The 17085-nt window shown below is 36.5% G+C and overlaps 1 protein-coding gene across 4 annotated transcripts in view; it reads left to right on the forward strand.

Moving 5' to 3' along the window:
* The window catches only part of LOC121296449 (collagen alpha-1(XXV) chain-like), a 182027-nt gene that overhangs the window by 99259 nt on the left and 65683 nt on the right, over positions 1-17085 (forward strand). For all 4 annotated transcript variants that reach the window (XM_041222048.1, XM_041222057.1, XM_041222040.1 and 1 more), the window contains exons 4-6: positions 1169-1176; positions 14795-14821; positions 15139-15165. In XM_041222048.1, coding sequence (XP_041077982.1) covers positions 1169-1176; positions 14795-14821; positions 15139-15165 — 62 coding nt within the window. The remainder of the gene's footprint in view (positions 1-1168; positions 1177-14794; positions 14822-15138; positions 15166-17085) is intronic.

A 17085-nucleotide genomic window follows, 5' to 3' on the forward strand; every position in this document is an offset into this window, starting at 1 on the left:
TGCATTTGCTAAAGCTTATCAGTTGGATTCATGCTTAATGATATTACAAAAAATAATTTAGAACCCAAATAAATTGCCATTTTAGTTAAGAAAAATTATTTTGATCAATTATAAATTGAGTTGAAGTAACAAATAAATATTGCTCAATGTTCACCCCAAACTTCATTTTACTAGCTGAATACTCACAATAGATCATTAATCTTTTTTTAGAAAACAAAAACCATGGAAACTCTATTAGAATGGAATCAATCACACCTCCAGGGCTAGACAACTACATTGATACTGTATGTAAAGAATATCTAGATGTGGAGCGGTAGTCTGGCAATTTTTCTTTAGTAGTTGCTATTGAATTATTTCTTAATAGTTATTTATTGGGTGGCGTAGAAGGTGTATTTCAGATTTTACAACCACCTGAAAGAAATTTGTCCCAATATAAAAGTCGCCTTACTCTGTGAATCATAAAACAGTGCAGTAAAAAGGAAACCTTGACAGTTTCAAAAACCAACTCTAAAGTACAGCTGCTAATATTTTTTACCCATTTGCTCTTCACCTTACCCAGAAGTCAAGGGCAACCATAAAAATTAATCCCGAGCCAATGGTTTTAGGTGCAGCAGCTGCTCTGGCTAATATGACTGAAATGTTAGATTTGATTTGCAAACTCTTTAGTAGTGTTTTGAAGGAATACCATGCAGAACCCTTTGAATCTAAATAATTGGAAAAATGTGCCAGTATCGCCTGACAAAAGTGTGACATTTTTAACAAGAGGTGTGCTTGTAACTGTGGAGTTGGACCGCAGTGATAAACTTGAGCTTGATGTATAGTCAGGTGACCATTGTGCTGTTTCCTTTTTGTCCAAAAAAAAAAAAAATGTAACAAGATACAGATAAAAAACATGTTGTCCTTTTGCCAAGGTTAAATGCCAAGGGCATAAATAAATGTGTAATTTTGCAGTACAGTTTAAATTTAAGACTTAATTACATTGGCAGTTGAAACCTGGAGATATGTGTTTGTGTCTGTGGGAAGTTAATTTTTTGGTTAAACATTGGATTACGTGGGAAACTGTTCATAAAAAAGCAACAGCAAGCATGTCATTTTTTTCATATGCAATATATTTTATTAATAGTGTTTTAATTATTAATATTTATCTTTTGTTTCTTTTTTTTTGCAGGACCACCTGTAAGTACACATTTCAAGTAAATCATCCCTGATATATATATATATATATATATATATATATATATATATATATATATATATATATATATATATATATATATATATATATATATATATATATATATATATATATATATATATATATATATATAATATATATATATATATATATATATACCTCTGTTTATGCTGTGTTGCTGAACAGGGTCACAAATATGCTAATTGCTAAAAGTGGTGGAAATCAACACCAGTGCATTGGTTATCAATTCTGGTAAGTACTGCTACAACAGTTCAGTTGCATGTGTGTGTGTTTATGTGTGTGTGTATGTTAAAATCATATGTTGCTGATAGTAGAAAACAGGTTACAAACATCATTTAAGGGGAAATTGAGCCACGCTGCTTTAAAACAGGACAGGAACAGGACATAGTGACTTAAAAAACGAAACTGGGAATGACATTTTGTAAAAAGTTAAAGGCATCAACTTTCCCTATCAGTCTAGTTTTTTTTTTTTTTTTCAAATTCTTCGTTGTATAGCCAGATTGTGAATGCTTACTGTTGTAACAAAACTTCACAGCACTAGACTTCCACCTCACGTTATCTTTCATGAACATATATAAACATAAAGCAAAGTTTTTTCGCTTCTTGAAGTATTTCATGTCTTGCAGCATGCAACATTAGGTGATAATCCCAACAGACATAATGCAACTTAGTAAAGCCCAAACACCCACACTTCTCAGTCTCATGCAGTGTTTATCATTTTTCGGGCAAGGCAAAATATTGTAGTTCCCCTCTAGAAACACACTTCAGGAATAACTGCTTTTATATGACAATACATTGTTATTAATCTCATACGGTTAAAGAAACCTTGACATCTTTAAGGGCAATTTCCTTTCATCAAAGGAAATCTGATTTTCCAAGGCTTCATTACCAAGACAAATTTGTTGCCGGTTATTCTATATAAATGTCTTGCTTCATTAAAACTGGAAGATCATTTATTCTAAAACCATTCTTTAAAAATATATGGAACATTTCTGGATTCCTTCACATGAACAAAAAGTTTTATGTATAAGTCAAACACTAGACGCTGGGGGGTGCAGAAGTAAAAGGTCAAACAAGCCTTCTATGCACTGTTAAAACAATTTATTATAGTTTCAAAAGAGTATGATTAAATAGGTATAACGGCATGTGCCTCCAAAGCTGTAAAAGCGGTAAGTTAATCCATTCGGCCACTTTTGGTTTCCAGCACCCAGCTCCATGGGTCAGGTCTAAGTGTTTACAGGTGGTCATTGCTCCAGCACTAGACCAGGACTTTGTTAAAGTCCTGTCACAAAAGCTGAAATTGCCCATTTGGCAGCAAAGCAATTGTCAAAGGTGATTTTTCTGCAATGTGCAAATAGATATGAAAATGAAGTGTTTTTATCAGAATCTACTTGATGGATGTCTTCTTAAGAATATCTGCTAGAAAAAAAAAACAAAAACAAATCAGACACACGGGGGACAGGTTTCTGTTATTTTTAGTACCAGTTTAGATTGCCAGCCAACATGCTGTTTTGCTGGTTACTCAGGCAAGTGTGTTTTTAATTAGAAATCTGGCATATGCTGGTATGCCATTGGAATTGGACATTTTTTGACACTCAGGTAACTTAAAAGAATATGTTGTTTTTTATGTTTAACATTTATAAACTGGGCATGCTTGATGATTTTCACCTAGTTGATATTTTTGATGAGATTTGTAGTCAACTGTAGTCATACCAACCCTTATAAAAGTTCACCATGGTATTATTGCACATAATCTTTGCAGTTTTACCATGGTTTTACCATTGTTATACTGTACATTTACCATAGTTTATCATTTTGCTATGGTTTCACTATAGTAAACTTTTATAAGGGAAAACTTGAAGTTAGGAAAACAATGGAAATAGCCATTATGTATTTTATGGTCAACAGCAGTCTGTTTAAAAAAAAAGTTTATTTTGTAAATCAAGCTTTCCAGCACTGAAAAGTATAAAGTGTTAGTGAAAAAAAAATTGTTTGAAAAGTAATGTAATTGTACAGTAATCCAGTGGTCTATTTTTGTGATCTAAACAGTTACTCTGTTTACAATCCTTTTGTAATTAATTCTTTTGAGTCAGAAAACAAATGTGCAGCATTTACATGATTAACTCGAGTTCAGACCCTTTCAGAACCTTTGCACTTGAATCAGATTAAAACCCCAATAAACTCAAATCTGGAGGAACCAAATCAAGAATTTTGGAAACCCACTCCTTTTCAAACATCAGTTGCTATGAGTCAGTGAACAATGAGTCTTAAGAAAAATCTCACGTGGGGCTGTCAGACATTGTAATTGCAGGATTTTTAATCATAGGCGATAAAAAGCAGCCATTAAACCAAATGACAGCTTAAGAAACTGGTGATGAGGAGTGAAGAATTTCATTAAAATAAATAATACAGGGCATGAATGATTTACAGTATGGGAAAAATGACTTTTCAATTCACATGAAGAGATTTCTGCGTCATTGTCATAAATGGCTCTAATCAAATACGCATTATTAACTTTGTGAAGCAATGGCTCTGAATGCTGTGTCCAGGATGCCATACAGATCAGCATGTATACTGCATTAGCTAATCAGAGCCGCAGTATATACGTAACTACAGCTGGAAATGTCCTTGGGATGGAACCAATCAGGGTGTGGTTTGATGTTCAGAGGGTTTTTTTTAAATTAGACTTATTAGTTATTTTCATATACATTTTCAGGGAATTGCGTTTCACATTTTACACTGATTTCTGGCAGAGAGAGGGGGGGGGGGGACATTACCATTCTTTTCCATTGCATTCCTAATGACAGACTATTATCATTGACAAAGGCAAAGGCATCTTTGGCCGTGCAGTGCACTGATAGGATGCCTGCTGCTGAGTAGCTTGCAGAGGCAGATTACCACATAGGTGCAGCACAAATACTTTTATAGTGTTCACATTAACTGAGTCTGCATCACATGGACTCCACTGCCTAGGCAAATTAAATGCACTTGTACATTTACAAAAGAATAGCAGACATTTTTGTGAGTTAAAATCCCATCAAGATAAGTTACTAGCTTTGAAAGTTGTTTTTTTTTTTTAATTTTATTTAAGAGCTGAGTTTTATGGATGCTGCTTTCCTAATGCGTTTACTTTTCCCAAATGGTGCAAAACACTAGCATTGCAGGTATTGTTGCTTTGCTTAGCCTTAGAATACATCATGGGATACAAAAATAAAATCTAAGCAGTCGAACACTTTAATGTCAAACATATATGCAAGTAATAAACAGCACAACAGCACATCCCTAGTATTGATCACATATTTATTTTTCCTAGTGAATTTTCCAGTTTTCATTACAGACTATTTAATTTATCATTACAGACTATTTATTTTGAAATACAGATTGGTACTTTACAAATTGCAACACATATGTGCCAGCTTGCTACATGCAATGTAATAATCTGAAATGAAGTGAGAGTTCCATGGACTCTAGATGGTTACTGTACATGCCCTTTCCTTAATGGTTACCACATCTAGTTATTCTCTAATTCCTCCAATCTGCAGTCAGAATTCCCCATGGAATCATACTGTTGTTCATGAAACATCAACAAGTAGAAGCTTTCTGTGGGCTGCAGTTTATTTATTGGTGACGTGTTTTATTTGAAATATATGTACTACTGTATAACTTATGAGTTAGTCTTGGATCAGCACTTGCCAACCACTGTGACTGAAACTGACTGGCAGCAAAACAGCCTAACACCAAGATACAGCTTTTTTATATAAGTCAAAATACATGTCAGAGAAACCATTTGCATGATAAATGAAGCAGTCATGTGAGGGACAGCTGATTTACACAAAAATAAATTGGGTAAAATTGTGAGTATTTCCAATTTTCTGTCCAAGCGTAAAGAACACTCACCTCCATACATATTGACAGCAGTGGTCCAGGCTAAAGAAGGAATCAAGGAATCATTTTGAAATGGAATAGATTCATTAAAGTAATCCAGATTGTTAAAAAGTATTAAAATAAATGTCTACATAACTATTTTAAATACATCATAGAAAGAAGTAATAATTAGAATAACTATGAAAGGGGCACAATTCAATCACATCTAAAAAGCTTTGAATAGGATGAGGTCTTTGAGCTTAAGATGAAATAAAATGGATACCAGAGGAAGGCTGATCATTACAAGGTATTGCTGTGTGATGCCTTTATCAGATCTGGCTGTGCACTTTTCTTTTCCGCAGGAGAGAGCTTCCTAGCCAGGTGTCTGATTTATTGTTTCTTGAGTGAAAACAGCAGGTGATGCACAGTCAGTGCACCTCTAAATACACTAACAGGAGGAAATGGAAAATCAAACTTGGAAAAGTGTTTCAGAGTTTATTTTTGTCTTCAATTACTTGATAGCTTTTACCTCAACCCCAAGTGTACAACAGTTGCACATACACAGGAATATTAAGAGAGCAGATATTGGCCCCTATGCATAAAACTTACCATCTCCTTTATCGTGCCAGTAATAGTGTTTAGCATGACAATATTTCATCGGGCAATCCATAAATGCCATTCACATCAAAAACCAGCATTCATTGAGCTGTTAGAATAACGTGCTCTTAGAGACCAAATTTCTTGTTCAGAATTATAAAAAAACAAGCAAAGAACCAAAATCTTCCACATAAGAAAATGCTGATAATGTTAGTGATATGTAAGAAAATATATTTTTTAATTGGTTAACACTTGGTTGGTATTCCTGTAAAGAAAATAGGCTAATATATGTTTAATAAAAAATAAACATTACTTACACATTGTACAACAATTGCCACCCGTCATTATATATGATGTTTTGCCACCTACATCTAACATATTTAACAATGATGACCTGCCATCGACACCCTCTAGTGTTGCAAATTCAAAGGCCCTCTTTGAAGCAGGTAACCTTTCTCATTGAAGCGTGCCAGGCATGTTGCTCAGAGAACACATGCCTGTTTTTCTATTGATCCTGAGCTCTTTAATATGGTCTTATACCCCCAGGGTCACCCTGGGCCAAAGGAGACTTAGGTAAGTGTGCATTCACTTTCCTTCATTTCCCCTGATCAGACAACTTTGTAATGGCTTTGGCTCACATTTTCCATAGAATCATTAAGGAAAAAGGTAGAAACGGGATCAACATAAAACAAGCTGTAAACTGGTAATCATTATACAACACAGTAGACCAACTAATATCCCTGGAGAGAGAGATTGGCTCCATGTGGCTGCTTGAGATTATCAGTTGTTGGTCCAGATGGGGATTTTTATAAGGTACCCAGAGAAACATAGGTTTCTAACTATAGTGTAGAGCTATATGCCTTCTTAAAGAGGGAAAGCCAACAAAATTGAAGTGTTTTAACAAACACATTATTTTACCTGTTAGACAGCTTTGTAATAAAGACTGCAATGGGATATCACAGTTTTGACTAGGCAGGTATGAAACATTTTGAGAATATAGAAACAGGTTTTCAAAACAGAAACAACCTCCATACATGTGGTAGCCAAGTTAGGTTAGAACACTCTTTTTTCTTCACATGTGAACTATATATTTCCTTGTAAATCAATAAATGGTTTTAATTTTAGTGACCAGACATAGACAGTACCTATTGCAGTACTTATTGCTCATCGCATCCACACTGCTTTTGTTTATGCCATCTAACTGGTATTTAAGATAAAATCTGTACATTATAACCTTCCTTTAATTCATCTTTGAAAGATTTCAAATGTGTCATTCAATATGTAACGCAGACTATTAAAAAATACATTAAACTAATATAAAAAATATGTTGGCCAGTTAGACAAAGGATTCAAATTCTTTAGAAGGTGAAGTATTTTTTTTCAATACACAAATAGAACATAATAATAACAGTACATAAACATAATGTACTGGAAATGTTATAAAACCAACTTTATATTCAACTGTGCACTACAGGTCTTTATGGGTTGTTAGTAGAGGCAATTTTATGTTGTGTAATATTTTTCTTCTAAAAATAAAAATCATAAAAGCACTTCCCTGCTCTGTGTAGTTTTACAGCGTGTAGTTTTGCCAGCAGTTTGAAACATGGTTTCTCATGTTTTTATTCAGGTTTGCCAGGGGTTTCCTCAGTGGCCTGTTAGCTAATGTAGTCCATATGGAAAAGTCAGCAACCTGCATCGAACCTCTTGTTACCTGGCCTGCTCGTCCTGCTTGTTTTGCTGACAAAGAATGTTACACTTTTTTGTATTATAATGTAGGGGCCATAAAAATGTCATCATAAAATGCGTAAAAAACAACAAAGATTTTTGTCCTACAGGGAGAATGAAATACACTTCAGGTTTTTAACAGCCCATTTGTTCATGCCTGCCTACCTTCAGGTTTGGGTAAACCTCACATTCTGATTCCATCAAACATGAACTAATAACTCCAGCTACTAACTCACAACATGCTTTGTTGAAAGTAAAAAAAATAAAAAGTAACACTAAAAAATATATTATATATATTATATATTATATATCTATATATGAGTATATAAATATATATATATATATTAAATGTCTTCCACACAATGTTTTAAATATCAGAATAGAACTTCCTGTTGGTGTTTTTAGAGTCATTAAAAAATGGGCTGTTTAGTCTCTTTGCACTTCCAGTAAAATTTGTATAAATCACATACCCACACACTCACAAGTTACACAATATGTATAGATTATAAATAGCTGCATTACAAGTGACAAGCAGAATGAATCTTAAATTGAGCCTAGGCCTTCTGCAGATTACCATTTCTGAGCTACTATATAATGTCATTTTGCCACGTTCCTATGCTCCCTCACTTCGCCAATCAATTTAGGTTTGGATGGATTTGTATTTAAAGTCTGTTCATACTTTTATTGTGCGATTGTGCATATAGTAACACCTGAAATTAAATGAAGTGTCCTTTAGAGTTGTGCTGTATTAGGTATCAAGTCTTGCTGTTTTTCCCATCTGCAAATAATCCCATGGACCAGTTCTAATAGAGATACAAAGAAATAGGGATTTTTTTTTTAAAAGCCACCTTGATATTTTGATTTACATTGGGAGTTAAAAAGGTCAGAACCAGTGTATTAAACATTATCAGACCTTGATTGCATAACATCTTTCTTTCAATACTTTATTTTCACTTTGACACTGAAGGAGTCAATTTATCCTATAATCACAATATACATTGACTTCCTGTGCATTAGTTATAATGTAAAGTCCCCAACTGAGCACTCTCTTCCTGTGCTGCATACATTTACATGGTGCCTTAATGGGTCTTCATTTTCAGACCTTTATAACATAACATCTTTTTTCAAGACATTGGTAGAGTCCGTTTATCCTGCAGCCATAATATACATTAACTTTCTGTGTTTTGGGGTTTTAATGCCACCTCCACAATCCATAGTGTTGTAGAATGAAACAGATAACCCCAAAGACTAAACAATCTAAGGGTGTGTTCACACTAGTTGCATTTAGAGGGTTTGGTCCTCACCCGTTACGGTTCGGTACGTTTGGTGTGCAGTGTGAACAACAAGGTCCGCCTGGGAAACGAACCGTACCGAGTCCACTTAAAGAGGTGGTCTTGGTCTGTTTGGCAAACAAACCAAGTCTGGTTCGCTTGCTAAACATCAATGTGAACAACTGCTGGACTCTGTATGTATTTATTTTTTTGTTGGCAGGCACCTGGCTGCACTGATAGCTGCACGTAGACAGCTTTGACTTTCCCGGGCACACTTGCCTGACGGGGACAAAGCACCGCTATTGCATGCCCCTATTACACTGGGGAATACCTTTGGTCCCGTGGTGGACGAGGTGCTGCAGTGCTCTTGCCACGCACGGGAATCCACGAAGGAGCTGGTGCTCTTGCTTTCCAGGTGACCACCCCCAGTGCATAACCCAGTAGCAGCCCTAGGCCCCAATAGCATCAAGACCAGCACTGCCAGCGATGTTTGAGGTGATGTTTGGAAACGGCCCATGGCTGCTCACCGCAGAGGCCTTAATAGGTTCCACCGCACTACTCAGAGACAGAGTCGCAGGCCAAGCCATAAGCCGAGCAGCAGCCCTAGGAGTTTGCTGCCACAGATCCAGAGAGCCACCTGGGCTATTGGCATCAATGCCCCACGGACATCTGGGGGCGTACTACCGTTCAGATCGGCTGTTCTCTACAATTCAATCTCGGTCCCCTTTCCTTCTGGTGCATGACTACAACACCAGTCACAGATTCACAAGACACCGATGTGGTGTCTCAGGAGGTAGCAGCTCTGCTGCAAAAATGGGCTATTCACATGATAGACCTCCTGCAGTTGGAGGAAGGGCTCTACTCCAGGTACTTCCTAGTGTCCAAGCGGCCTCAGACCGATTCTCGACCTCAGACAGGAAAATCTGTATCTGAGCCGAAGGAGGTTAAAAATGTTGACAATGCAACAGCTATTACAGTCAATCAGGCCAGGCGACTGGCTCAAAATGGTGGACCTCAAAGACCCCTATTTCCACATCCCAATAAAACCAGCGCACAGGAAGTACCTGTGGTTCGCTTTTCAGGTATACAATTTATTTATATATAAATTAGTCTCTAGACGCACTGTTTAAGAACGTCCAAATGTTAATAACTGAGACATACCATAATAGTTTGGTGATATCACACAGAACTCGGATTCCCTTGACAACAATTGACATCCACACAACGTGTCAGAAATATAAAACAATTGTTTATTTAAGGAAAAAAGGATGCACATCGAATCTAATATTACAGAAAGGAAGCTATTTGTTAGAGATATGCTTGAATAGTAATATGCAGTTCATTGATTCCATAGTCAAACGATTACAATGACCATAATCATTAGCATACTTGGTTAATATACTAATATTGAATATGTCTTATCACACAAAGTGTCTACTTTGCATTAGTATTTTCAATACCCGTTTCTCATTGTAATAAATCATGTCAACATGCATGAGAATTAATTCAACTTCCCATTCAGCAAGGAATCCAACATTCCCATACCTAATTTAGCAAATTGGTTTTACCGTGTTAATATAGTTTAGACGTGATGTACCAAACTAATAATATGTTATCAACCTCAGTTGATTATGTATTCAAATTAACTCAGAAATGGGGCAGTGATGAAATTCTCTGCATTAACGAGCCAACTCCTTTTGAGTTGCACATTTCAAACAAACATACTACATTTCTTACACACTCTAAAACAGGAAGTTATATTCTATTCCGAGAACAGTTTCCACTTAACTTGATAGCATTTGCTTCAATTACTTTCTCGAGTCATAAAGAATTTAATATTACACATGTTGAATACTTATCGATTCCCATTTACAGAAGTCAATCTGTGTCAATGAATACTGCAGCTCTCCGGATCCACAGTTCCAATGTAGACGGTACTTTGCAGAACGCATTGTATTGCTAGCCTTGCAATAAAGAAATAATTCCTTTTCAAATGGAGATCAGTTTTGAAGTCTTGCATAATTAGTTGTTGTTGGCAGTTTTCCCACTGGGAATAGTTCCGTTGATCAGACGTAACTCAGTTTAGCTAATGCGTTGCAATTGAGAAGTTATATAGTTTATAAAAGTGTTCTTGTGGCAATTCTTCTGTACAACTGTATTTGGAAACAAAGACCTGGTTTCTGATTAATGCAGTATCCCATCACTGATCCAGTCTCTCGTAGGACAGGTGGCAGGGCCCTTCCTCAGAAGATGATTTTAGCCATTATTCAGAACATTGGTTCTTCCTTGCTTCTGTGAATTCGAGCATGTGTGCTCCCATGACTTCAACTTTCTTCAGAGTATTGTAGCATCCATTTTGTTCTTCCGAACTCCGAGCCATCTCTAGCGGATGGACACTCCTTGTGCACACCTCCTTTGCAGACAGCACACTTGGTCAGCACGCATGCCTGGAAGCAGCAGCTCGTAGGAGAAGCTCGCACATACTTCGGAAGTCAGCGGGTTTTGTGATTCTCTCTTCAACCCAGTGTTTGGTTAGTCTGGTTATTTTGGGCAGTGCCTGAGTCCACGTGAAGTATCTTTCATTGGTATTTCTCATACCGACGTGGGCCCTTGTTCTCCATTGGTCCGCTATTTCGCCCCCTGTCAGCGGGATTTACGACAAGGGCTGTTCCCCATCTTAGTGTCAAGGTACTCAGAATTGTCTGGAAGTTGCCCTCAGCAAAATACTACTGGCACCAAAATGACTCTTTCAGTGATAGATAGAGATAAAACACTTGACCAGCAGTTAGTCTTTCTAAAAACATTCTTTGTCAGTGGGGCAGTTTGTAACCAGACCAAGAAGACACAGAGAATGGTTTAAGATCCCCTCTGTATATTCCAATTCTGTTACTTTCATGCACAGAATAATATGATGACCCCCCTCTGACGCTACACTTCTGTGTTTGGGTCTTACGGTGAATCATGCGAAGAGCCAGCTCACACCTTCTCAGACATTCTCTTATCTAGGAGTGTGCTTGGACTCCAGGGCCATGCTGTCCACTCTGTTGGATGGCAGAGTGCTAAGAATAGCTGCCTGTTTGGAGCTCTTTCAGCTCAACAGAGTGCTCACGGTAGTGACATTCAAGAATCTTCTAATCTTGATGGCAATAGCTTCCCAGACCATTCAATTGGGTCTCATGCACATGCGCCCTCTGTGGGCCTTGTTCAACAGCAGGGTTTTTTCAGCCAGCGTTGAATCGCGACCCGCTATTGACAGTGTCCCACCACTGTCTAAAGTCACTCTCTTGGTGGAAACAGCCAGCCCATGTACACCTAGGCGTAGCGCTGGGCAGTGTCACCACAAGGGAGGTTGTCACCATGGACGCGTCCACCTTGGGCTAGGGTGCTGTGTGGAATGGCAGGGGTGCATAAGGTGTGTGGAACCCCCCTTGGCAGGGTCTCCACATCAGTGTTTTAGAGCTGCAGGAAGTTTACCTGGCCTTGTAGAATTTTTTGCAGGAGGTTCAAAGGAGAGATGTGCTTGTCTGTACACACAGCGCAACAGTGCTGGCTTACATCAACCACCAGGGAGGCCTCAGGTCGCCCAGTCTCCATTTTGTGGCCCGACAGCTTTTGCTCTGGGTCTGGATCATCAAAAACCTGGTTTTTGAACTAGAGTATTAAAGGGCGGCTTCTCAGTCGACCTTTACAAACCAGGCAGAGAGGTTTTCCCTCAATTTTTTCACCCCAGCTACTGTTGCTGGGATTCTGTATGGTAACGCACAAGGCAGCCTCAGTTTAGCCTTGTAGCATTCCAGTCATTCTACGATGTTGCCCTTGCGTCTTGTTTGGTACACTCACCCATACGGTAATGGTTACATTTCATACTTGAAAAGGAACATTACGTTATTATCATAGGACTGGTTCCCTGAAATCACTGCCTCCATGATTGCAGCAGGATTGAAGGAAAAATGACTATGAGATCTGTGATCACAGTACTTTTGTGCCCTCAGGGCAGCTTTGTTATATCTTATTCATGTTTTGGGTCTCTTCAAGGTAAATACCCATTCGGTAATGGTTACATTTCTATTTCAAGGAACCTAACGTTCCCTAGTGCTGTGAACTACTCTGACAAAATCTTACTGTGGCTTATCCCAGGGGGATATAGATTGATCAAAATGCCCCCCCCCCCCCCCCCCCCCCCCCCATGCATTATAGATTAATAATAACAAAATGGAATTCTGCAACATGTACAGTAGCTACTAGGGATGAACTCCTGTTAACATTTAAATTTGTTAAATTGGTGCAGACATGAAGTGGTTTAAGACAAAACCTCAAGGCCATAAACCACATACTGTTTATCGGTGTAATTGACATGATTGACAGAGATGGATGGCTTCCATAGGAAAAAAAGTCAGTCAAAAATAAATTGGGTGTATAATAACACAATGTGTGACACATCAGATTAATAAACTCATCACTTTAAAAGCAGTTTCTTTCACAAAGTCATCACATTTTCAAGATTTACTTTTGGATATATCAACATTTGGGTATAATGTATTAAGCCAGAACAATTTTAAAGGCCTTAGAGCAAGGTTTACTGCTTTTTTAGAAAACTAGATCTCCCTATTGGTGTTTTAAAAAGTGTCGGGTTTAATGTTTCAACATATAAGAGCCTCTTTAAATCACATACCCACACATTCACAAGTCAATGCACACAAATATGTATAGCCGCATTACAAGTGACAAGCAGAGTTAATCGGAAATGGAGCCTAGGCTTTCTATAGGCTGACATGTGGGTATAATTTATGAAGCAAATTCAGTTTTAAAGACCTTAGCGCAATGTTTACTGCTTTTGAAAGTCACAACATTAAATCTTAAATTAAAAAAAAATAAAAAAAGACAGCAAAAAAACTCAAAGGACTGAGCTGTTGGAAGGAATCTGGGAAAGTCGTTGAACTATTAAAATGAAGTGTAAATTCGCCTGTGTGTCTGCATCATGATGCTTTGCTTTAAAAAGAGCAGCCATTACCAACTGCTTATGAATGCAAATGCTACGTGTGTTTCTATTTAAGAGCAGTTATGCTTCCTTAACTTTCCTATGGCACTCTTTTAAAAAAGTAGTTTTGGTTCATAGTAATTACCAAAGTATTACTATGTTCAACACATAAGAAATAGAGCTGGGAGGCTACAATCACTTTTATTGTTTTTGGTGGGGTGGGGGATAGTCACCCTCCCCACCCTCCCAACCCCCAAGACACTTTTACAGTAGCTGTGCCAAAAACATTATAAATAAATGCCTGGACATATATTATTATAAATAATTAAATCAAATAGGATAAGTGGAGGTTATCAAACATGCATGAGTGTCCACGAATTAAGTATTGGTTACAGCAGATGTGTGAACTAGAATCTTGCTTGGCTAATAGAATGTCAGCATTGAAGCCATAAAGTAAGCACACTTAAAAGTTATTTACTGGCCACTCTGTTTGGTCTAAAAGTTAATTGCAAATAAATACCATACACTCTCAAACAAGGAACATAGGACCCAATTTTCCACTGTGCTGTTATGATTAGGTATTTCATTTTATTTATTTGTTTAATTTAATAAGGTTAATAAATGATGCTATAATAATGTAATTGCCCTTGTTTTGTCATTTCCTTTTAATCTGAAATTATATTTATTTTCATACTGTGTGGCCTTTATACTGGGATATTTCACTGTAATGAATTGACATTTTAAACACAGCTTAATTAGGGGAAGTGAAAATCCAAGTCAGTTTTCCTATTCACAACATAACAACAGCTCACCAAGCATAAAAAAAAAAAAAAGATTCTGGTTGTATCAGATTAATACAATTAGTAGCTCTTTCCATCACAGCAAAGCTTATTAATAGTGCAGATGACTGTTACAGATAACTTTCCAATTAGGAACCCACTTGCCACCGATGAAGCAGGCGTCCATCAGTGCAGCACCTGGAGCTGCCAGTTCTGAAAAGTGGGACATGTCAGAGCTGCTTGCTAACTGCGGACTGTTGTATGGGTGCTTTTCTGATGTGTTACCTGTCAACTGTCAGGCAGTAATGTAATGTACTTTTACACACGATAACCTGTCTCTCTTTCTCTTACCTTTTTTTAAAAGGGCCCTCCCGGTCCAAAAGGTGACAAGGTCAGTAGTCGAAGCATATTCTTTTTTTTTTTTTTACATACAATGGAACTGTACTATTCCATTGTACACTATTTTCTAACATGTATTTGCTTAGTTGTAATGTATTATCTCAGTATTCGATTTGTGAGCCCTGGTCTGCCGACGGCTACTCATCAGTATCTCTTCCAGGGTGCACTTTCTGGGTTTTGGTGTTACTCTTATAATAAGTACTTGTACTCATAACCACACTGAATATTTGAAGTTAAGAGTTTTCTCAGAGTTTTGTTTGTTTGTTTTTTGTGAAAACTATTTAAAATGTATTTTCTGTTTTTTTACAGGGGGATCAAGGTGACCAAGGTCCACGGGTATGTAATTTATTATTACTATATTTACTGTTGTTATTACTATATTTACTGTTATTATTACTTTGACATTTGAGGCTATACACTATTGCATGTGTAAATACACTTTACTTTTTTAAATAATTGTATAACTCTCCTTTAATGTTTTTCAATAAGCCACAGCATAGTTGCCATATTGTTATAGTTGCATGTATGGTTAATACTCCTCCCTTTCCTTACAAACAGTTGTATATATATATATATATATATATATATATATATATATATATATATATATATATATATATATATATATATATGTGTCACACTATATATATATATATATATATATATATATATATATATATATATATATATATATCTATATATAGATCTATATATATATATATACTAATATAGATATATATATAGCTATAGCTATATATATATCTTAGACGAACTATGACTACTATGATTTGGAAGATTTGAGCATATTGATTTAGATTATCAGACTTCTTTTAAATTTGGTTACTACCTTCTGACTTCAGAAGTATTAAATAATAGAAAAATCATTTGAAAAAAGATTGAAATTTTTTTAAATTTAATGAGCAGGATGAAAGTGTGGCCATTTTCTTTCTTTAGATATATTTTAAAGTGAATAAACATGTCTAAACTATAAAGCATGCATTGACATTGGTACTGAAGATGGTTGGGTGTTTAGAACAGCTTTTAACTTGCATTGTATTCTTGGCTGCATTTGAACAGTACCACCACAGATTTCCTATCCCATAAAACTATATTTTGCTCCAATTACAGGATTGTCTGTGCACTATTACAAGTTTACAAACTCCATTCAGGAGCTATATATGCCAACCCATAGATAATCAGTGTGTATCCATCCTGGTCGAGAAACTTGATATTTGATAATTGTTTTGGTTTATAAAATGCTGTGGATCTCATAGTGCCTGTCTCTCCTGCACCAAGACTATTGTTTTATGAAACCTGTTGTCCTTTTTCACTGGTGTCTCATTACAGAAACACTAATAGATAGGAAAGAAGGCTCATGCTCAATGAAATTACAAACCTCTAAATTCCCCCATGCTGCTTTATAAAGGTTGACAGTAGACAATTTAATTAAAAAAGAACGCATGTATCTAGGATTTGTAGTGTCTTCTTCAGTGGTGATGAAACCATCTACATTTATATGGAAACACTTTAAAGACACGTCTGACTGGGTGAGGAAAAGCCTTTATTAAAAAGGGGTGGATGTGAGTGGGTGGGAGGGAGGGAGGCAACCTTCAATCAAAGCTTTGTTTTTTTCAGCACTCTACCATTAAATTTGTCTTTTTTTATATAGGGAAAATCTATTTATAGTCCAAAAAAGCATGGCCCCATTTTTTTCTCTATGAGTTTACCTGAAGTTTAAAGGTTAAGATGACAGATTGTTTTCAAACAAACAAACAAACAAACAAAAAAACAAAAAAAACACATCCTTCTGATGCTAGAAACAGAAAAAAATAACGTCAAGATCTCGCCCCGGGCTATCAGAATAATTCCAGTAAATCTTAAGTATGAATTAGTGTCATTTTGTAAGTGGTTTGTAATGTGTTACATTTCACTGTATGAAAAAAAATCACTATTATTAATTAGAGTAACACAATTTAGTGATCGCTCCTTGAAGGTAGTAAATTCTTCCACTTCCAGAGCGATCCTGCATTTCACCTGAAGAGATTGCATAAAGTACCTCAGAGACATCAAGTCAATGAAAAAGACCCAGCTGATTTAAAAACAAAAAGTTTAGCAAAAATACATTAATGCCACTGTACAGTCAGCACTTCTTGTTTTACTTTATATGTCTGCAGTTTTCCCATGCTTTTCCCATGGTGATATACTGTGTTTACTGTAGTTTACCCTGGTTTGCCGTGTTTATTGATATGCTTTACC

This window comes from Polyodon spathula, chromosome 2 (genome assembly GCF_017654505.1).
Source record: "Polyodon spathula isolate WHYD16114869_AA chromosome 2, ASM1765450v1, whole genome shotgun sequence".
NCBI classification, from domain to species: Eukaryota; Metazoa; Chordata; class Actinopteri; order Acipenseriformes; family Polyodontidae; genus Polyodon; species Polyodon spathula.